Source organism: Pseudopipra pipra, chromosome 22 (assembly GCF_036250125.1).
Source record: "Pseudopipra pipra isolate bDixPip1 chromosome 22, bDixPip1.hap1, whole genome shotgun sequence".
Lineage (NCBI taxonomy): Eukaryota > Metazoa > Chordata > Aves > Passeriformes > Pipridae > Pseudopipra > Pseudopipra pipra.
In genome coordinates this window covers 4,600,426-4,622,238 of record NC_087570.1, presented here as the reverse complement: position 1 = coordinate 4,622,238, position 21,813 = coordinate 4,600,426, and the positions used below count along the sequence as shown (strand labels likewise).

General features: G+C 43.1%; 2 protein-coding genes across 4 annotated transcripts in view; one reads left to right on the top strand and one right to left on the bottom strand.

The window, feature by feature from the left end:
• The window catches only part of MTOR (mechanistic target of rapamycin kinase), a 62,498-nt gene that overhangs the window by 15,984 nt on the left and 24,701 nt on the right, over positions 1 to 21,813 (top strand). For both annotated transcript variants that reach the window (XM_064678573.1, XM_064678572.1), the window contains 8 exons: positions 264 to 426; positions 675 to 767; positions 1,451 to 1,597; positions 2,398 to 2,540; positions 3,146 to 3,308; positions 3,427 to 3,572; positions 19,357 to 19,432; positions 21,273 to 21,412. In XM_064678573.1, coding sequence (XP_064534643.1) covers positions 264 to 426; positions 675 to 767; positions 1,451 to 1,597; positions 2,398 to 2,540; positions 3,146 to 3,308; positions 3,427 to 3,572; positions 19,357 to 19,432; positions 21,273 to 21,412 — 1,071 coding nt within the window. The remainder of the gene's footprint in view (positions 1 to 263; positions 427 to 674; positions 768 to 1,450; positions 1,598 to 2,397; positions 2,541 to 3,145; positions 3,309 to 3,426; positions 3,573 to 19,356; positions 19,433 to 21,272; positions 21,413 to 21,813) is intronic.
• On the bottom strand, positions 5,657 to 10,770 carry ANGPTL7 (angiopoietin like 7). 2 transcript variants are annotated; one of them, XM_064678577.1, is made up of 5 exons: positions 10,291 to 10,770; positions 8,592 to 8,695; positions 8,060 to 8,254; positions 7,053 to 7,251; positions 5,657 to 5,948 (listed from the first exon to the last, which is right to left on the bottom strand). In XM_064678577.1, exons 1-5 carry the CDS (start codon positions 10,673 to 10,675, stop codon positions 5,779 to 5,781), a joined length of 1,053 nt encoding a protein of 350 aa, XP_064534647.1. In that variant the 5' UTR covers positions 10,676 to 10,770; the 3' UTR covers positions 5,657 to 5,778. The 2 variants fall into 2 exon arrangements, with proteins under 2 accessions (XP_064534647.1, XP_064534648.1); XM_064678578.1 differs by having other exon boundaries at positions 8,592 to 8,692.

Genomic DNA, 21,813 nt, shown 5'->3' with positions numbered 1-21,813 from the left:
TGTTTTGGGGTTTTAAATTTTTTTTTTATATTATTATGACTTTATTTTTATTTTCTGGTTCTCACCTGCCAGTATTTTAGTCACTGCAACTTGCAAGCTGTCCTGCAAGTACAAGCTGCATTAGCAGACTTCTGGTGGCCTGTTTTTCCTATTGCTGTCAGTCCTGGGAAGACTGAGCACTTGGGTATTTTTACATCTTTTTTTGTTTCTTCTTTCTTACACCCTGAGAGATAATTTCTTCCCTCTTTTTACTGTGACTTTAGAGCTGCTCTGGAGACAGTGGATCGCTTGACAGAGTCCCTGGATTTCACTGATTATGCCTCACGGATTATTCATCCCATCGTACGAACACTGGACCAGAGCCCTGAGCTACGAACAACTGCCATGGACACCCTCTCCTCTCTGGTGTTCCAGCTGGGAAAGAAGGTAAGATTGTTCTTTGGCTTGAAAGCTTGCAGAAGGAGGGACTGTCCCGAAGATCAAGGCTTTAACATTGAATTTTTTGTAATGGATTTTAAAGAAAACTGATTTTTCTCCTCTTAGTTGTTTCTGGAATAGGGAGTTACTGAAATCAAACTGTCAGAATTGGTTTCTTATCAATGAAACAGAGGTGGAATTATGCTGCTCTTGGTGCCACTGAGTAACAAGCTTATGATGTACATTCCCTCGTACAGTACCAGATTTTTATCCCCATGGTGAACAAAGTCCTGGTGCGACACAGAATTAACCACCAGCGCTATGATGTTCTCATCTGCAGAATTGTAAAGGTGAGTTGTCAAGTGTGTATATAGTTGTTTGTTTAAGGGCACTTTGGAGGTGTTGTCATGTAGAAACAGATGTAGCTGGAACCCTCACTTTGAGTTACTCATACAACAAGGAATGGTTGTTGCTGTAATTGTGTGCTAAGAACAGCTTTTTAAGGAGACTTTGAGATTACACTGGGAAAATTATTGTGTTGGTATTAAATATTTCCTGTAGAAAAATCACAGCAAGTTCTAGGTAAAACTTAGACTTGTAGCCAATGTCATTAGTATTTTTTTTCTTGTTAGTTCATACATGTGGATTTAACCTATTTTCCCACAGTTATAGGCCTTAAGGAGACCTTGTTATCACAGTTTTTTCTGCAGGATGTCCCACATTTCAAAAACTCAGTACCTGGCGTGCAATTTAATTAGTGTGCAGCAAGCAGCACATTGCTGTTCTCTGCTTACTCAAATAGGCAAGAGTGCTTGTTTTAAGGTGTATTATTTTGGCTTTTTATCCTGGCAGTAGGAGTTCTTAACAGTTACCTTGAATAGCAAAGGGATATCATTGGAGTTCTCTGGTTTATGAGGTGTAATCATTATAATGAAGCACGGTTGTTTGCTTCCCAAGTTTTGCTGTAAATGCTCTGACTTTATCATCTGTTCTTGTATGTGGGTGTATCTTCACTGTGAGCCATTTATTGCAGGGCTACACTCTGGCTGATGAAGAGGAGGATCCCCTGATTTATCAGCATCGGATGCTGAGAAGCAACCAGGGAGAAACTTTGGCCAGTGGTCCTGTGGAAACAGGTCCCATGAAGAAATTACATGTGAGCACCATCAACCTGCAGAAGGTAAGACTGGAGCCCTCACAGCGTGAGTTTGCTGCTGAAGGGAGGAGCTGAAGGGTCACAATGAAGGGGTTTGTTCAGTGCATCTGATCTACCTTTATTTACATTGCTTTTCTGTACAAAACTGAGGTCCAAGTAGTGCCTGAGGCTTTTTAGAATTAGAAGGTGCTGAGCAACTTTAAACATAGGAGCATCTGAACTATCAGTCTATTAATGGCTGTGAAGTAATCTTGACACTTGTTATGTGAAGTATGAACAAGACTTTCTAGATCACAGTGAATAATCTCAAATTACTGGAGACATCTATTTTGGAACCTCTGCCTTTCTTTTATTTTTTGTTTTGCTTCTCTTATGTCTTAGTCCTATATTGTCTTGAAGCCAGAGCTTAATATCTAAGCACTGGCTAGTCTGAACAGTAAATACATGCAGCATTCAGTTCAGTAGTGGGATGGATTGGCTTGGAAATGCTGGACTTAAAAACGTAATTCTAAATGCATTAAGTATTTTTAAGCTGATGCTTCAACAGTGGCTTCAACTCTTCATGTATTTTTGTAGAGAAAAGATTATTTACGTTAAATACTTGCCATGTCATGGCAGGAATACATTTAGGGAAGATTTCTTAGAAATGAGACTGAAGTACTGTGGATTATCTGGTGTAAAGGTAATGGATTTCAGGGAACTGAAGAGGGATTCTCAGCGTGTGGTTTGGAGCTGTAAAGCAGAAATGCTGCCTGCTGGTGGATTTCTTCTGCTCCTGGAGAGTGCTTTGTTTGATAGATGAATTGTCTTCCTTTGTCCTGCAGGCCTGGGGAGCAGCAAGAAGAGTTTCCAAAGATGACTGGTTGGAATGGCTGAGGAGATTGAGTTTGGAGCTGCTGAAAGATTCCTCCTCACCGTCCCTGCGCTCGTGTTGGGCCCTGGCTCAGGCCTATAATCCCATGGCTCGGTACAGTATTTCTGCCTTTTCCATTTCACTTGAAATGGCAAATGCAAGCCAGAAATTGTAAGGAAAGAAGAAAGTTATTTAGAAGCTCTTAGGTTTCATAAATAAGAGATAGTTCCTGCTTTGGGACAAATCAAAGAGCTGGCAACTTGATTTCATTTCCACAGTTGGCTGCTCCACAGCATGCACAGAATCTTTCACTGGAATTCTGCATATTAGTCTAGAAATAGCATAAGGCACAAAAGTGTAGCTGGAAAAACAGCAGAGTATGAAATAGTTTTGAGGATCTACTGTGAGGGAAATAAAATGCCTCTGAGTGGAATGAGCTGCAGTGCTTTTTTGCTACCTATATGTCTGGAGAAACTTTGAGTCCGATAGCACGAGAGTACAGTATTTCTATTATTGTAGTATACCAGCCTACTCTGCTTTTTAAATGAAGGTTTCACAGAAATTAGCTCTATAAAAACTAATCACTGTTTATTGCAGGTAGACATATAAGTGCATTTTGTAGCTCTTTCTCTGAATAAGAAGGCAAGTCCACTGTCAAACAGACTTCTTCTCATGAACAGTGAATCCCCACCTCTCACTCTCTTTGTGTCCCTCCTCAGAGACCTCTTCAATGCTGCTTTTGTTTCATGCTGGTCTGAACTGAACGAGGACCAGCAGGATGAGCTGATCCGAAGCATTGAGCTGGCCCTGACTTCTCAGGACATTGCAGAAGTCACTCAGACACTGCTGAACCTGGCAGAGTTCATGGAGCACAGTGACAAGGTAGAGATGCTGTTGGGCAACTCTTTTCTCCTGGTAGCTGGCCTGGAGAAAGGGTGTGAAGAGTTCATGAGTCCTTTGTTACACTCATCCTGGTTTTGATGCCTGTGCTCCTTTCCAGGGCCCGCTGCCTTTGAGAGATGACAATGGCATTGTCCTCCTGGGGGAGAGAGCTGCCAAATGCAGAGCATATGCCAAGGCCCTTCACTACAAGGAGCTGGAATTTCAGAAGGGTCCCACCCCAGCCATTCTGGAGTCTCTCATCAGGTAGGACCACAACTCATGAGACTTCTGCTCTTGCAGTAGCACACAATTTAGGACACCATGAGGATTAATCTAGGCAATTCCTAGGATTTCACTGTCACAAGACTTTTTTGTGGGCTTACTGACTAGCTTGCAGATGTGCTCTTGTAACTGCTGAGTTCTGCTCTTTTACAGTGTGGTTAAAACTAGGAGAGAAGCCCTGGGAAGTTTTGCAGGAAAAAGGTTCTGATTTCCCCCCCTCACCCTTCAAACTCAATTGGGAATGGAATGAAGTGACTGCAAGTCAAATGAGACAGATTTTTATTTACACCTACATGTAAATAAGTCAGAAAAGTTGAAATTCTTACTTAAAATTTCTCATCAAATTCTGCTGATTTAGCTTAGATAGGTCTCATTGTTCATATGTCAAATAGAAGATATTGTAACAAGAGTGTATTGTTTCCTGAGCTTTGTCAACAACAAAGATGTTGGCCTAACATACCTGCAGAGGATTTGGTACTAAACTAGAGGTTTTAAAATGTGAAACTCTGTTCCATATCACAGAGATGTTAACTCTGCTATTTGAGACAAACTTATTTGGGTTGAGCAAAAACTTAGCTTTGTCTTTATGCAGTGAATTTTTCACCCTCTTATTTCACTGGAATTGTATTTCCCCTTTTTTTCTCCTCTTTTATCCTCTCATCCTTTGTCCTGTCTCGTTTTGTTGAGGAAAATACAGAATTCAGTGTATTTCCTTTCTTGGTCTCAGTTGCTCATGCAGCTGTTTCTTTGTGTACCAAAAAGTGGGTTAAGGAGCAAAGAATTGACTTAAAGCAGGATTAAAAATGAAAGACAATTTATTGGAAATGAAAAACTTTTAGAAACCTTTAAAAATCCATTTTAAAGACCACAGTTAAAATAGTTCCAACTATAATTCCACACAGTTGAAATTTGCAGTATCAATAGCTGAACATATGTAAGGCAATTCCCAAGACACCTTGAGCTCCCATTTCACACAAGACTGAACAATTTAAATTAGATTCAAACTCTCTTTAAGGTGAATAAAAATAGATATATTAATGATAACTATCTTTTCCAACATATTCAAACAATGGTAGGGCTACAGGAGGAGTCTCATTCTTTTTCAACTTTTATTTTTAACACTGTGTTATGTAAGGGAGAAACATGCTGATTTTTGCCATAGCATCTCTAGGTAACTTGCTGTGGGGGTAGTTTTCAGAATAGATTTTGATATTCCTTAGTGTGGTGTGCTAGCAAACATTCCCTTATGTCTGAGTAACCTTTGGCACTTAGGGATTCTCTGGTGGTGTACTCATGTTCTGCTCGTGGATACAGTGATTTTAAGTGTTGGAGTTGAGTTTTTTTTGGCTGGGTCTGGACATTTTTGGCTCACCTGCTGTTCACTCTTAGCCTTACTGACACACAGCACGTTTGTGTTCTAACCTGAATGTAATTTGGTGGCAGCCCAGAAAGTTGCTTTCTGCTTTATCAGCATTTCAGGTGGTCTGTGTGGATAGGAATAAACATCAGAGAGCACCAGGGACAAATCCTTCTCCAGGGTTACTGTCTGCTGGGTGTGGCCTCTGTGGGGATTATTTGAGGCAGCAGCAGGAGGTGGCAGTAAAACTTCAGGAGAGAACCTGGACAATGCTAATCAATCCAACATTTTGGAGCCTTGTGGTTTTCCTCTGTGGGAAAGCAAGCCACTGACTGTACACTAAAGAAAGGTGCATCAGGGACACCTCTGATTGATTCCTCTGGCTTGAAATGAGTGTGTAATTTTGTGGTTTGGGTCCCTCCTGGAAGGGGTTACTCAGCAGTGCTGGCTGGGGACACTGAAGGAAAGGCAGCAAAGGAGGCTTTTGATTTTCAGTCCCTGCCCATCTAGTTAATAACACTAAAGCAACCCACTGCTAGAGAAAACACACCCAGAGGTTTTCTGAAGGTGCTATGAGTGCATTCAGTTCTAACCTATTCTAACACAATATTTTTTCCCTTTGGAAAGAGCCTGAAGAGGAGGAAGGAGGTGTGAGCCCTGCTGACACTGGTGGCTGTGGCTGGCGCTTGCCGTGCCGCGGTGTTGGGGTGTGTGCGTGGCCAGGGCGTGGCTGTCACACAGATTAGATGAAAGGAACAATTACTTGGCTGTCCATTGCCCACCTTCTGTGCAGTGGCACCGTGGAGCTGAATAATCCAGCTCTGGTTCCCTCTATGGTTTGAAATCCTCCGGCCGGATCTTCATCTCGACTCTCTTCAGGGAGTAGGTGGATCCGTGCCACCCGTACCAGGTGATGCCATCCATGTTCTTGGTGTGCTCTCCCTTTCGGTAGTAAACCCCGTTCAGGTTGGAATCTGTGCAGCAATTGTACCAATAGCCACCTTGGAAACAAAGGAATACATTCCTGGTGAGCCATTTACTTAAAACTGTATTAATAATAAGAATTATTGCTCTTTCTGGAGGAGAGAGAGCAGAATGCAGCGTTTAATCCCTGCAGCCTATGGCCAGTGGTTAAATGCTTTTAAAAGTTTTATTTGTGTGTTGTGTGGGACACAATGGGGAAATTAAAGGGCAAGATGCAGTGAAGATAATTATCTTTGACAGAACTCAAATGAAGATAGTAAATTGAATGAAGAGAGTAACATCATTAGAGGCTTGTAGTAGCTGAGGTTGCAGGCAAATTCAAAACTTAACATAGGTTCTAAACACATAAAGGCTTTACAGTTCTATAGCCAAATTAGTCCAGCAGCTTTTCATTTAGTTGCTTGTTTCTCTTGGAATATTTCCTTGATGTGTTTCTATCTCTGACTCAGTGAGGCAGCACAGGAAATGAATTTGGGTTTCTTAGCTTGGGCATCTTAAGATGTATCAAAAGTTCCTGGACTCTGCAAGTATTCATTGAGACTGATATCAACAGTTTTATCTGCATATTGTGTGGGAGACAATGGGGAAATTAAAGGGCAAGATGCAGTGAAGATAATTATCTTTGACAGAACTCAAATGAAGATAGTAAATTGAATTAAGAGAATAACCTCATTAGAGGCTTGTAATAGGGTAGGAATAAAGATCACAAGTCAGGTTGAACCTGGAGATGGGTGTAGGATAGTAATATAAAAGAATAATTACAGGTCCCTAATACTAGAACTTGAAAACTCAAAAAAATATAAGAGAAAATAAGAACCTGATGAATCTTCAGGAATAACTTCCTGCCTCACTGAATTGCATCAGCAGCTTAGACAGTGTGGCTGGGTAACAGTGTGTGCAGGTGAGAGCACACACCAGGTCATTTGAAGGTCCTGATGTCTGTAACACACAGTCTGGCTCAGCCTGAGCTGCCAGATATCCTGCATCAATGTGTATCCCAGAGTTCACCACCTCTCCCTCGATTTGCCACCCACATGTTACCATGGAAAGAGGGCGTTTTGGGCTCTCTACACCTGCCCCAGGCTGTTCTCTGGGGACAGGCAGGTGTTTGTGTGCTGTACCTTTGCGGAACTGGGCACAGTCATCCACACACTTGTCGTTGTCCTTGTCCTTCGTGCTGAAGGCCGTGTTGTTGTGGTACCGCAGGGAGTCTCTCCCGGTGTTCCCGCTGTAGTTCCCCACAAACAGCCGGTAGCTGTTGATCTCATTGCTCAGGGTGAACTGCTGGTACTGGGCATAACGTGTGTTGCCTTCCCAGTCCTGCCACAGAACAGGGGAGAAGGAAGTGGTGCTGTTAGAACAGTTATGAGAAGGCTCCACCATCCATGGTTATGTACATACACTTTTTCTGCCTCAGGCTGCAGGAACTGCTCTGTTAAGGCAAAGGAACTTGCCAGAGCAAAGGAACTTTCCAGAGCAAAGCATGATCCTTCCAAGTCTTATCTGCACCTGGTATTAAACAGTGTCCAGGAAACCTGATGTGCAGCTCTTGCATTGAACATCCTTGTCTCAGTGCTGCCTCAAGTAATATTTTTTCCTCTCTGAAACAGGGACTTTGTATCTAAAAGCCTTTCAGCTTATGCACATCCCATCCCTCTAAGCTGTTGTACCAGCTGTAAACTGGTCTAAGCCAGACCCAAGCCTTTAGCAGACTGAAGAAATTGTTTGAGGGTAATAAAAGGCAACCTCTTTTGCACCCAGGCTGGAAGGAAGTGCTGCAAAAGGAAAAGACTCAAAGGCTTGAAAACTTGGTGGGGCATCTCTTTTTGGATTTTTAAATCTGAGGTGGTCAGCAGTTTGATCTCTGTCTGCAGGATTTCCTAGGTCCCCACATGTTCCTGGAGACACAATCCATGTGCTGACAGAAGGTTGTCCCACTGACTTTGCACAGTGGAGAACATCTGCCTTGTCCTTGAGTGTATCCCTGGGTCAATCCTACCTCCTCCTCCTGTAATTAAAGCATGCAAATTCTTTGAGCCTTCTACGGAGACAGGAGATGGGTTCTGCTGCTGGGCACTCACTTTGTGCAAAGACCTGCTGCTGCTGAAATGAAGAGCTCATTAGTTACCTCCAGCTCCACTCTCAGGACAGTGGGGCGTCTGGAGAGCCGGTAGATGTTTTCATTTCCCAGCCAAAAATCTCCCCGAATATTTCCAAATCCTTCCTTGTATTGTTTCCAGTCCCTGTTGAACGATGTCAAACCAACTTTGCGTCTTTGGATGATAGTCCAGCCACCTCCATCTGTTTCCATGTCACAGAACACCTGGAACAGGGAAAAAAAGGCAGTGGTTACTTGTCAGTAAACTTAGGGAAGGTCCAATTCTCTTAACACAAGACATTGTTCCAGATTTCACAACTTGCAGAAATTTCTATTCTGTTTAAAACTCATGGCAAAAAATTATTAAATTAATTTTCCCTATTTCTATTTGCCCTCTTGAGTGTTCACTCTTTCCTTCCTTGAGGTTTGCCTACAGGAAGATGCTGATTGCAAGTGCAGGGTGTCCTCACTCAGTGTGTGCTCTTTTCATCTCTGTAGATAAGTATTTCTAGATTATATTTGAAAAGACACATAATATACATTGTGTGCTTATGATCCTTACCTCCAGATCTGGAATCCCCAAAAATTCATCTGGGGGTAGCTTGTAAACTCCAGAAATTCGGTAGTTCCTCTGGTAAAGCGACGAGCAGTCATAGACAGCATCTACTTGGATCAGAACCAGAAAGTGAGAGTCTGAACAGCAAGAACTCCTCTCCTGTCAGGGTGGTTTCTGTAAAGCCTAGTGTGTAATGCAAGGAGTAATTAAGTGAGGAAGACTTCCCACTTAAAGACTTCCCACTTAAGACTTCCCACTGTAAAGTGTAATGTTTTCCTGAAATGGTCTAGTTTGGAGCAGCGTATGCGTTGGAAAAAGACGTTGTAGCACTGGGACTTTGTGATTTATTTTTTTTATTAACCTCTGCTGTGCAAAGAGCCATCTCTGCTTTCTCTTCACATTGCTATTGTATGTCTGTGCTGGGAGACTTATCCAATGTAATAATGGCCAGTCCTGCTGCCAGGTGCCTGCTTTGTGTGCTTGGCCAAGCTTGTTGGTGAGGGATATTTGTTCTGCACTGGAGCCTGGGACAGAGAAGGTGCCTTTTAGCTGCAGTCAGTCCATCTGTGCAAAGTTCCTTTCCTCCTGGTGCAGGAGCTGACTTGAAGGTGGTAAAATGCACAGCTATTCTGAGGATAAATGAGCTGAAGCAAAGCTTTATCCTGTCTGACAGTTTTCACTTTAGTACACACTAAGTGTCTCTTACCTGGTGAGGGGAGACACAGCTGTCTTAAATACCTGCTGGGCCAGTTGCTGCTGTGTGTTCCTGTATTTTTTTTTCTAAACTTTTTCTACAGCTCCAAAGAGACTTGTTATGGTGTAACTTTCTTTTTAAGACCTACTGTAAACAGCAATGTGTCAAAACTGACCAACTGGAGCTTTTTTGTAAGAAGAATTAAGTAAATGGATTTCAAAGTTTTTCCTTAAAGTTAAAAAAGAAAAAAAAGTCTGAATGAAGTCTTTTGGCAAACCCAGCTGTCCCAGACAACAACAGTGTCTTTTTAAAGTTTTAAGCTCTTTGTGGTGAATTTAATTTTAAAAGAAAAGTCAACAAAGGGGACTCTTTCTTCCAGAAGTGGCTTTACAGGTAGCTGACCTAAAAGTGCACCTGCATTCCACATTTAGTACAGGCCTGTGCAATTGCTGTGTGCAGTGAAATTTCCCCTCAGGGAAGAGAATTTGGAAGAATTTAACTGTGTTCTGGCTAGGCTTATATCACAGTTTGTGTCTTGCATCATCTACAGCCTTGAACTTTTGAGAATTATCATTCAAATAATGGATCACTCTTTTTTGTTCTGATTCAGAGATAGTCATAAAGATAAAATTACAAATCCTTAGTAAGTCTTGGAAAGCATTTCTAATTGTTTTAACAGCTTCTGGTCCCCTGTCAGCGCTGTGAACTCGGGGGATATTCCTGCCAGAGCCATTCCCTGGCAGAGCCAGCTCCCATTCTTTTACTGTTGGTGCTGTGGTGCTCAGAAATATCAGCCTGAATTCTGTGCCGTACAAATGCGCTGTTTCTCAGCTCCCTGATAACAAATCTAGAAATAAAACCACTGCTTTTCTCAGGACCCCCTGCCTCCAGGAGCGCTTCCAGCGGCCGTACTCAGCGTGCCCCCGTGCTAGTCACGTTAGTGGCAGTGGGCACTGCTCATTAGCTGTGTGTTAGGAGGTGTTTGTGGGAGCCTGGGGACTCCCTCCTTACCAGCTGACGTCTGTGTGACCGTCTGGGCCGCCTGGAGCTGCATGATGTCGATCTGGTTGTTCATCTCGGAGTATTTGCTCTCGGCGTCGATGAGCCGCGACTCCATCTGCTTGGTGCTGCCTTCCAGCTCCATCACCTGCATGACCACGTTCACCCAGTCCCCCTCCTGCTTCTTGCTCAGCTCCTGCAGCATCCTGCTCAGGTTGGCCACCTGCAGCCTGAGCTCCCTGACCTCCTCGCAGCAGCCCGGCACCTTGGGCTGAGCGTTGCCGTTGTTGCTGAGGGTTCTCCTCTTGGGAGGTCTCTGCAGCAGGGCCGGGGAGGTTGCCACGGACACGGTGACAATGCAGAGCCACGCCAGCTGAGCCGTGGATCTCGCTGGCATTTTTGCTTACAGCAGCAGAAACCTTCCAGCTGAGCGCGGTCTGAGAGCAGCTGGGGTAGGTATGAAATCCCCTGCAGCAGCCTGGCACCTTCCTTGCTTCCAGGGAAGGGAGTCTCTGAAGGTGGAGCCTGAAGAAGTGGCTTTTTTTCAGACCCCTCCTGTCGGATGTGCACTTTGGAAGTCTGTCTCAAAGCATCTTATATACTATTTTTCTGTTTACCTCCACCCCTCTGAAGCTGTGAAGGGCTTGCTGGCCCCTCCCAGTTCATCTGTTCATATCAGGTGTTTACAGGGTGCAATTGGAACAGGTTTCAGCCAAGAAAAGTTGGGGAGAGCAGCAGAGAATTCCCTCAGTTGTGTCTTGAAGGGGTGTTGGAAAAGGCTAGGAAATGAGGAGAATTTCCAGCAATTATTGCCTATTGGATTGGAGCCCTCTCAGTGACTAGTTCTGGCACTTCAGTAACAGTAGAGGTCCAGAATGTGAAAAGGCTGTTCAAACAGGATGAGTTTATACAAGTTCAGGGAAGGTAACTCCCTAGGAGGTAGCCCTGGCTGCTGCAAGTCCTACTAATGCATTCCCCAGAAACTGTAGGGGGTAATTCTGTGCTTGCAGTATTTCTTAATTTAGACAGTATTTTAGCAAGTTAATCAGTTAAGCATCTAATCCCCCCCTCTGTACACTGGTGTCTCTACATTATTAACTTTGTAGAATTCAGTGCTGTTCTTTTTAGAGATGGGATATCTGAGGGTAGGGTGGAAAGAAATCTGCAAAATATGTAAGTTAAAACTCTGTTTATTCATAGTGGGCAAGTGAAAGGACATTAAGTAATAGTGGAAGTCTACTAAAACTTGACAAGAGGTGGGTTTTTTACAGCCAATGTTATCTAACTCCAGTATTATGGAGGGCAGTTTATTAACAGGATTTTGAGAGTAAAATCTATGGGTAGTTAAAATGTCCACAGTTACAAAAAGAGTAGATTTAAGTAAATTTTTAGACATTGATAATTGATCAAGTATCAGGTGGCTGAGATAGCCACTTCCTCTCCTCTTTTATATCTTTTAACAGTTCAAAAATTAATTATAGCAGTCTGATCCCCAAGCAGAACCTTTTCAGCAGTGGGACAACCTTCTGCAGAAGGTCTGCAGGCTTTGTTCTTAGATCCTGAGGGTGAAGGTGTTTCACCCCTGGCCACTGCTCTGTCATTGCCCAACATGTGGGTTCTTGCATCTCCCTGCAAAGTTTCTGATTATAACTGGCAGAAATAAGATGAAATGAAGGTGGAAATGGCTCATGTATCTGCTCCTGGGGTAAATGCTGTGAAAGCTTCTTGGTGTCCAAGAAAACAAAAGAAAGCTAATCTTGCTCCTTTTACAAAGGGCATCAGGACAAACCCAACTGACACATACTGTCCCATCTGGGTGTTTTCTGCTGATCCAAAGTGGCTGCAGGATTTCTGCTTGATTAGGAACCATTGGAAAAGCCTTACTGATCTGACATCTGCTTTCAGAGAAATAGAAAGCACAGTTTCTTGTTGATGCAGTTTCTCTCCTCCTCAGCTTTGATACAGTTGTTGCTTGATGCTTTCTTGCTGCCTCTGATTTGCACCACAGCTGGTAATAGTTGTTCTGCAGAACAGACCCACAAGGGTGCAAGGATTTAGGGGGGTGAAGGCATCAAAGCACTGCAGGGGTGGAATGTGAATACAGATGTTTCCTAAACCTGAATTTTCATAGAGAAGGGAGAGGGGATCTTTCGGAGGAGGTCAGTGATCTCCACACAGGCAGTGTGGGTGTCTGGAGCTGTGTGGTGGTGACTCCTGTGTGCTGTGCTCCAGGCAGAACCACTGCATCTGTCCTGTCAGCTGCTGAGGCTGCTGTGTGGGACTGGGGAGCTGAGATATTGCCAGAGGTGTGCAGGTACAATGTGGTTAAAGCACCGAGGGCACCTCCACAGCAGAGCACAGGCTTCAGTCAAGTTTTGCCGTGGACATTCCAGAAACCTTCCATAGCAAAATTGCTTTTTATACATCAGACCAGAAAGTGCCACTGCACATGGATGAAAGCCTGACCTTTTTGTTCTGCCTCTAATCCTGTCTGAGCCCTCTTCCAGCTGGAGCTTCTGTCATTCCCAGGGGCAAATTCTTCTCCGGCTTCCTGTGATGAGAAATGTGTTTTTGTCAAGGTTGGAACAAAGAATAGGACAGGCCAGACTCTGGCTTCCCTGCCCCAAAAAGCCACCCTGCTAACACCCCCATTGTGTTACACAGGACTCCAGCCCATTCTGCTGCTGCTCCCACTCAGCATAACTCCTCTGTCTTGGGCAGATGTGGAAGAGGGGAGCCACTTGTAGGTCCGTGCATTCCCTCTTTATACTAATTTTTGAAGGATCTAAGATTCAGCCAGACTCTCAGTTACACACAAATGTTACAAAACAGTGCAGAAAGGCCTTCAAATCCCTTCTCTAAATGGGAATATTTAATTGCAAATGAGACAGCCAGGGTTTTATTTGGGATCCAGCCTCTAATTTGTGTATCCCAATGTAAGCCATCTTTCTTCTGGGTACTTTGATTTACCTGTTTAAAAAGAGATAATACTTTGTTCTGTGTAAGGGTGTGACAACAGGCACATTATGCAGGAATGGAAAAGAGCACAACTCTTCCCATCTGTCCTTGCTTTTGAGGAAGCATTAAGAGAGATTTGGGCAGAGACATCTCTTGGCAGAACCCTCAGCCTTAGTGGAATTTGACTTCTTTATAAGTGTTTGAAAGATGAGTCTCTCCCAGTTTCCTGGTCACTTAGGCAGCAATAGCTCCTGATGGTGGTCACTGCCAGGTTAGATCAGCTGTAGAAGCTGACAAAAGCTGTTCCACTGTTCTGTACTGGTTGTCTTTCAACTTGAATTCAGGATCCTGTCATATTTTGGACAGAGGTGTAGTTTGGAGCATAGCTAGGGAGAAACTAGTTCCATAATTACTGAATGGATCCTAGTCCTGTTTTTTCCTTTCCCCCCAGTGGTGATGGAGAAATCAAGTATCATTTGGTCTGAAATCTCAACACCCTGGTTTTGCCCTGTTATATTTTGTATGTGGGAATATTCTGCTACATGGTAGCTAAAAAGATGAGATCCTAAAGTCAAGAAAACGATGCAAACCCTTTTTGACTCTGTTTATGATGTGGGTTTGAAGTGGTTGGGAAGAATTGAGGCTAAACATGCTTTCAGTTTGTATGTGCCATATGTTTATAACGTTGGTTGATGTTACTGAATTCAAGTCTATGAGTATTACTTGATCAGAAGCAGTTATCTCCTGTCCCTGGAGGGGCAGATTAAGTCAGAGGTGGGTTTGAATGACTGCCTGCTCTGGAAAGCTGTTCTGGCAGGTGCATGCAAAGCTGAGACAAGAAGAAAAGCTCAGTGCCCTGTGGCTATTTATTTGGTAGCCAGTCATTGCAAAACCCTTAATATGCATCCGGCAAATGCTTCGAATCTGGAATTCCTGGTGCTTGCTGAGATGGCAAAGGCTCCCATCAGCTCTCTGCTGGCAGGTCACTGGAGTCCACACTTGGTCAGAGCTCTGAAATACCACTTTTCCCTCCCAGGAAGTGGGAAACTGTTCACCCCTGGCTTTGGAGATGCTCATAAATGCTCCAGCATTTACAGCTTTACAATCAGGACTGCACTGGAGACCTCTGAAGTTACAGGGGAACAGGTGGAACAAGGGAGAGGGACTGATGAGGAACAAACCCCTCATACTTCCTGCAGTCACCTGTGATTTCTTTTTTATTTAATACATCCACTATTTGCATGATCAATGCACAAAGACTGACTCTGTGTTTCACCTTTTTCTGCTAAGTATCTTCCTTGGCAATTTTATTTTTCCTTATTAATAAAAAATAGATGGTACAAAACCTTCTGCAGCCTGAGCAGCAGGACTGGCTAGGCATTTTACTGTTGTGGTTTTCACTGCTTTTTCTTTCAAAGCTGATGAATGCTTTTATTTGATTTGCAAGCATTTATATCAAGATAGGGAGTCTTAAAGCCTCTTAGCAGTGTGGTGTGTCCTTGCTGGAAGCTGAAGGGCTGCTCTGGCCTGGAAGCCCTCAATCATCACAACAGCTCTTTCCTGGTGTTGGTTTCTCAAATGTATTTGTTCCCAGCCTGGGGATAGTTTTTAGTGGCACAAAGGACACGTGTTGGTTTTTCGAGCTGTTTTGGGGTTGTTTTCAGAGGTTTGCTGAATCAAGGACCCAGGGATGCCTGAGCACAAATAAACTGTAGAACTGGGGAAACTGGCCAGCAAAGCCAATTCCTTTTGCCAGGGGATTATCTGTTCCCCCAAGTCTCCACAAAGCAGCAGTGCCTTCCACCTCCACTCCCAGAAGCAGCTCCAGCACTTCTTCAGAAAGGAAAACAAGCCTGACTTAGGTTGATAAAGTCTGTCACATGGAGCATCTTTTTTAACAAACTTGGGGAGACTAAACAAGAAGACAAACTCTTCCTTTTTTCAGACTCTGTGGACAAGCTGCTTTATAGCAAAAATGAGGTTTCTCTATCAAGTTCTGAGATGCATTTTGGCAATAGGAAATGTGTGTGTTGCCTCCTGAAAAGGCTCTGTTTTAAAAAAAGGGGGGGGGTAATTTTTATGAGAAGATAGGGAGAGTCTCTTCTGTCTGAATTCTTGAAAATTTGATATATTTTGAGTGATAGAGAATATTGTCAATGTCAAAGATAATGGAAGACTGTAAAGCTCCCAGGGATCTATAAAAGAGAATATTTTTAGTAAACATTATACATTTAAGGCTGGGGTTTGTGGAGGAGGAAAGTCCCTCATTTGAGCTCTCTTCACACTGAAGACAATAAAGTTGGTTTTCATTTCCAGTTCATGTCTGATTTCTGTTTAAATAGCCTTTAAAATATACAAGCAATAGGAATATATTTCTCTTAAATATTCTCTTTTGTGATTCCAGCTCAGTGTGCTGCATTTTGGTTGTTTGTACATGTGGGATATTTTGATATCTTAATCATCAAACAGTAGGTTTATGTAGCCTTTCACTACTAATAAAGTTTGAACATTTAAGATTTTTGACCAAGGGTTTTATATTAGGGTGTTTGCCAAGGGTAGTCACCTTTTGTAGGGTTAGAATGACAGAGTAATTGGAAAATGTTTTTCTTCAGGAGGCTTGTCACTTTTTAATATCCTCCTCATCATGATCAAGTGCTACAAATAGGTGGGGATTGGACATTATTCTGGCTAAAGTGCAGATATTGCTTAATAAACAGGGGGGGAAATATCTGTAATCTTGGGTTTAACTGTCTTCTCAAAAAACTTTCTGTGCCAGTCTCATTTCCTTATCCAGCTGCAACATTGTGCACTTGGAATATAGGAATTACTGCTTTTGTCATTGTGATTGACAGCAATTTGAATTCCACTGCACTATGGAATTATGCAGTGAGTCCAGGGGGGCCAGACTCAGAGCAAACCTTAGTGACAGGAATCACTTTTGCAACTGATTTGTCTTCATTTTGAAGGAAAGTCTAAGGATCTTCTGTTGCTTCTTGTAATCACTTTGTTTATTGACTAAAATGTGGAATGAAGTGATGGTATTAAACAGAAATTAGTGCATTAGTTCAAAGTATATCAGAGTCTAGTTGATGTGACTTGGGAAATCTTGTTGTTCCTGTGGTCTCCCATTTTAATAGTCTGGCCTGCAAACGAGACAGCTGTGTCTTGAGGTAGTTTCAGAATATTTCAGGAATGTACACTGGCATTTAAAATCTATAATTTTGCAATATTTCCCTGGAGCAGCAGTGCTGGAAGGCTCTGGCAGCCCAGCCCAGGCTGAATACTGAGGTATTCAGTGATGTGTAACTTCTGTCCCCAGAAACTTCCCAGAAAGGAGGTACAGTGATGTTCTTCTATTCCCTTCTGCCAAGCCTTTGAGTAAAGTAGGGGATAGTGGAAGGGATTTTTAGGTTCTAAACAAAAATGAACTGTTGAATATGTTTCTACCCTCAGTGGATATGGAGAACAATTGATCCTCTCCTTTAATATTAAACTTAATTTTATCCTAAACTAGGGAAAATTGCAAGGACATCTCCCAGTAAACAGACTTAAGTTACTGTCTGGCAAGTCAGCCAACAGCATTGTTTCTATCTTGAGAGATGTTTCCCCACCTTCTCCTTTAATCCAGAAAGATTCTGTAGTTATCTTTTTGCAGATGCAAGGAGAAATCTGTCCCCTTGATTCTGATCCAGTAAACTGCCCCGATTTCCAGCAGCAACACTGTGACTAAAACCCCCTGGCAACTCTGCCTGGCTGGAATATCAGCCCTGGGGGCCTTTTCTGTGTGCCTGGATGCTTTTCTGCAGTGTTTTTCATGCTGTTCAGTCTCCAGCATGGTAACTAGAAAACAGCTCTGTGGTGCTTTTAGGGGTGTTATGAAATTTAGGAAGATCCTGCCTGAGCACAGACCTCAGCAGGTCTGCAGGGAGAAGGGCAGTGCCTTCATGGAAGGAAGGGGAAGGGGAAGGGAAGCACAGAATGTCATAATTTCTAAATGTGTCTTTTGAATGTACCAGATTAAAATAGTGTATATCTCAAATGGGCTGGGAGGGGGGAGCCACAGCATTCACTGCTTTGGCAGAAATGATCCTCAACACAGGGAAAAGAAGCTGCCAGGAGATGTCCCAGTCACAAAATTACCTCTCATTGCTCACTGTGTTGCTGGATCATTTGTTATAGGAGAGTGATTTATGATTATTAACAGCAACAAGGTATTGGATCTACTGCTGTGTCTTCTTCTGAGTCAAAGTCTTTCTCCTTGTCCTCCCCATCTCTCCCTTCCCTTTGCTTAAACCTAACCATAAAAAGATTTGAAATACTTAATTCTACTCTGAGCAGCCAAGAAAGTAAGAAACAAAAGGAGTAATTGAGTGCACCGGGGAGCAGCAGCAGAAGAGCAGTGCTAATTGTCAAAGAATGAAAGATAATGGCCAATTTGGTCAGGAAGTGTTGACAAGAAAGATAACTTGGAAGTAATTAACTGCCTGACGTGCTGGAAGTGATGTGTCTGCCAGTGGCTCTTTAAATCATCGGGGTATGAGAGGTGACAGCCATTTATCACTTTTATGAGGCACTGCTGCCTGGCTTTCCCTTGGGAAGCGTGGAGGGAGCAGGAGCTTTGACTGTCCTGCTGAAAAATAGCCACGGGTGTATTTCAAGTGCTTCCCATTGCTGGGTGCTGTCACCTCCAGCCGTGGTTGTGGTGTGTTCTTAGTCTGGCTAAACATGATTTCAGCTCAACCACTCTGAGCTCCTGTTTCCAAGAGTATTTTACTTGACATTCCCAGGTATCCAGGGTATGTCTTGGAGCTTGATCCCTTAGTTGTCACGAAAGGAAGCTTCCACAGGCAGAAGAAATGTAGCACTCATTTGAAAATTTTTCCCTTTTTTAAATCTGTTTATCATCCCCTTTAATACTGTAGGTTTGCTTGTCTCTTACTGATCAACAGGCCTCTCACAGGGGGGAAATCATGCAGATATTCTGATCGTGGCAGGCAAGAAGGGGCATTTCTGAAAGCTGCCTGTGCCTGCAGTCATATTCAAAGACCATTGAAAATCTCTTTGCACTGTTCTCTGTTGCTGTATTTCATTTTGTTAATGATGCTGCTTCCATTCCAAGCATTAAATAGTGCTAATGTTGGGCTGTGGGGGGGTGTTGTTGTAGGTGCTCAGGTGTTGTCATGTTGCTTTGAACAACTTGCACTTCTTGTTCTCCTCTTCCAGGGGAAAGAGGAGAGCAATGAGCCAGAGGCTGCTCATAAATAAGCTTTATAAAATAGCAGAAGCTTAATAAAAAGTTAATTTCCTCATTAAATCAGGGTTTAGGAGGAGGGCTGCTCACCAAGCACCTGATTTCTGATAGTGAGATCAGAAAACCAATGTGAAACAGAAATGATTTAAGAGAACAGCTGTACATCATGTTGCTGGACTGGAGAGCCAGGCTCCAGAGTGGCCTGTTTGCTGTGCTTCCTAAAATTCAGCTGCCCTTGCAAAACAAGGTGCCTCACTGGGGCAGGCTGGTTGTGATGGCAGCAGTTTCTGGTGTGTTCTTGAAAACCAGCAGAAGAAAAGCACCAGTGCTGGTTAAATACCAGTGCAGGGGCTCTGTGTGAAATGTGAAACTGAAATTAGGGTTGCATGCTTTTTATGTGTTTTCCTGATGACGTTTGTCAGCTGTTTTAATGATGTAGGCTGTTTCCTGGATCTCTATTCTGATTTTTAAAGGAGTTGGTGGTCTGTTTAAGAGGAAGGAGGGGAAAAAATCAGCACTTTAAAGCTCTTAAATGCAGCTGTTTGAGAAATTATGCCTTTCAAACTATTGGCAACTGTTCTTCTCCCCATGCAGGCTGTTATTTAGAACTGATAATCATATACCATCACTGCTTTGTGTAACAAGTCTTGAGAATATGTGCAGAGAAAATGTGTGCACCTATTGTTTTGCAAATACATAATCATCGTGTGCCTTGTGTAGTTTAATTGTTCACTTGGAAGCTTTAAAAAAGGAGGGTGTTCCATTGGTATTTCTAAATGATAGAGCTTGGTATTACCAAGTAGAAGCTCATACCAGCCCCTAATAGTTGCCAGCTGTGTTAAATGATCTTTCTTTTCCTACCCTTTCAGCATTAACAACAAACTCCAACAGCCAGAGGCAGCTGCTGGGGTGCTGGAATATGCCATGAAGCACTTTGGGGAGCTGGTGAGTCCTGCTGGAGAGCTCTTCTCTTCGTGTCCTGTGTTTCCCTGGTTTCTGTAGTGTGGTTTTTTGTGGATGGTGGTGTGTTTGTTCCATCAGTCACACTGGGGTTCTGTCCCCAGTGCAGGGCCTTGCTGCCCACAGGGATGTACATGGGTACTTCCCAGCAAATGCTGGGCACAGGGAGGGCTGTAACAACCTGATTTGGAGGAGAATTTAGCAGCTATCACTGATACTAAATGCAGCTGTGAGCAACTAGCAGCTTGACAACATAAGTCATTTTATTTAGGATTAGCTGGGAAGGGAGGCAGAAAGTTCCTGTTCTAAGGTTGAAGGATTTGAGTAACTGCATCAGCACCTTCCAGGTAAGGATTTAACAGGAGTCATGCCTCTAGCATCTCATCCAGAGGCACATGAGTGTTCTCAGATATTATTTGGAATGGCAGCTTAGCCAGTCTCTTAAAATTTAGACTGCTCACAGAAATCAAATAACCCCATTCTGTATTTGTTCTGTCTTTCTCTGCATGATTTACCTTTTTTTCTTTCTTCTTCTTTTTTTTTATAAGCTTAGTGTTCAGGGACTAAACCATTTATGCTCTCCTGCCAGTTCTGCTGGTAAAAAGATGATTTTGCAGTGATAATTGTTGCAGTGTCTTAGGGTTACTGGGAAAAACGAGGCTGCCCTGGAAGCACAGCAGAACAGCCCCTTTCTATAGGAACCACTAAAAACTGGGAACACGTTAAGCACAGAATGGTGGAATTCATTTGGTGTAGAATTATGTATGGTTTTGACCTAGACTGGAAAATAGATCCTTTCTGGGAGAAGTACAGACTTCAGAACATCTTTGCAGCTTCTTATAATTCCTTGGGTGGGTTGAGCAAAGTTCTGTATTACCTAATTCTGACTTCACTCTTTAGCAGTAATATAGTTCTAGCCATAAATGCAGTTCAAAGCACAGAGTTTGCCAGAATAGGCACTGAGAAGAAATTAAGAGAAGCTGTGAGCTCTGCTTTCAGGAACTTAATTGAAATATGACTTAGCTGAGAAGTTAAAGGGCTGAGAGGAAGACCTGGCATGCAGGGCATGGTTTATAGTGACCCTGCCCACGGGGCTGGGAAAAGAATCTGTTCTGCAGCCTGTGTCAAGACAGGAGCTGCCAAAGACTGAGCAGAAAAAACACTGGCAGAGCAAAAGTATGGAAAATATATCAAGGCATTTTGTTTTCTTGAAAATTGGAAACAAAATCTAGAAACAAAGACTGAAGAAAAGTTTGTGCAGCTGATGAGGATCACTGCTTGGCTTTCTTTTAAAGGCTTTGTTACAAACCACAGCCTTCCCTTGTGAGGGGTGTGATTAGACCCCAACTTCACACTGCCTGCTCTATTCAATAACTGCCCAGCAGTAGCCAGATGCACAGTTTGGAGGTTTTTTCCAGTTGGTCACTCCATTCCTGAACACAGGACTGTTTTTCTTGTTTAAATGCAAGCATGTACAACAACGGGAAGTGGAATATGTTATGGATTTACCCTTTTCCCTATTCCACTCACTCCACTTCTCCAAAACCAAAAGCACCAGCTACTGAGCTGGTATTTCAGTGGCACTGAATAGGTGGATGATGTTGGACTGATCCCTCTGGTAAACTTCAACTCATTTTGTGCAAGGGGAGCAATGCCAGGATCCTTGTTTTCAGACTAGCTCAGGTGTTTTCTCTGTCTTACAGAAGTCCATGGGGATATGTAGGATGAAAAAAGCATGAAGTGACCACCACAGACACAGATTTTTCAGGAAGAGCTGTGGTAATTAATACAGAATCTGACTTTTTTTTTTTCCCCATTCCCTTAGGAAATTCAAGCTACCTGGTATGAAAAGCTTCATGAATGGGAAGATGCTCTGGTGGCCTATGATAAGAAGATGGACACCAACAAAGATGATCCTGAGCTGATGCTGGGACGGATGCGCTGCTTGGAAGCACTTGGTGAATGGTAAGAGGGGAATGCCTGAAGACTTGGGAAAATGGTGTCTCTCTGTTCTCAGGGTGCTGCCATTCAGGTGAAGTTGTTTTGCCTGAATTCCTATTTACTTCTGCTTCCTTAATAGTTGGAGTATTTCTGGTGGCTTCTCACTTTGTTCATTGAAGTCAGAATTGGCAATAACGTCTCTGAGCCTCCTGGGAGTGGCCATCTGATGGGTTAAGGTCTCTGAAAGAGAGTCTGCAGTCTTATAATCAGGTCAAGCCCATTTGTAACAGAGGAAGAAACTGTAAATAGAGGAAACATTAACTGAGCAGGACTTGTCAGAAACAGTCATAAAAGGAGCTCGTTGGGGCCTTTCTTTTTAAACTCTGATAGAACCATGAGAGGTTTCTGTGTTTATTCAGGGTCAG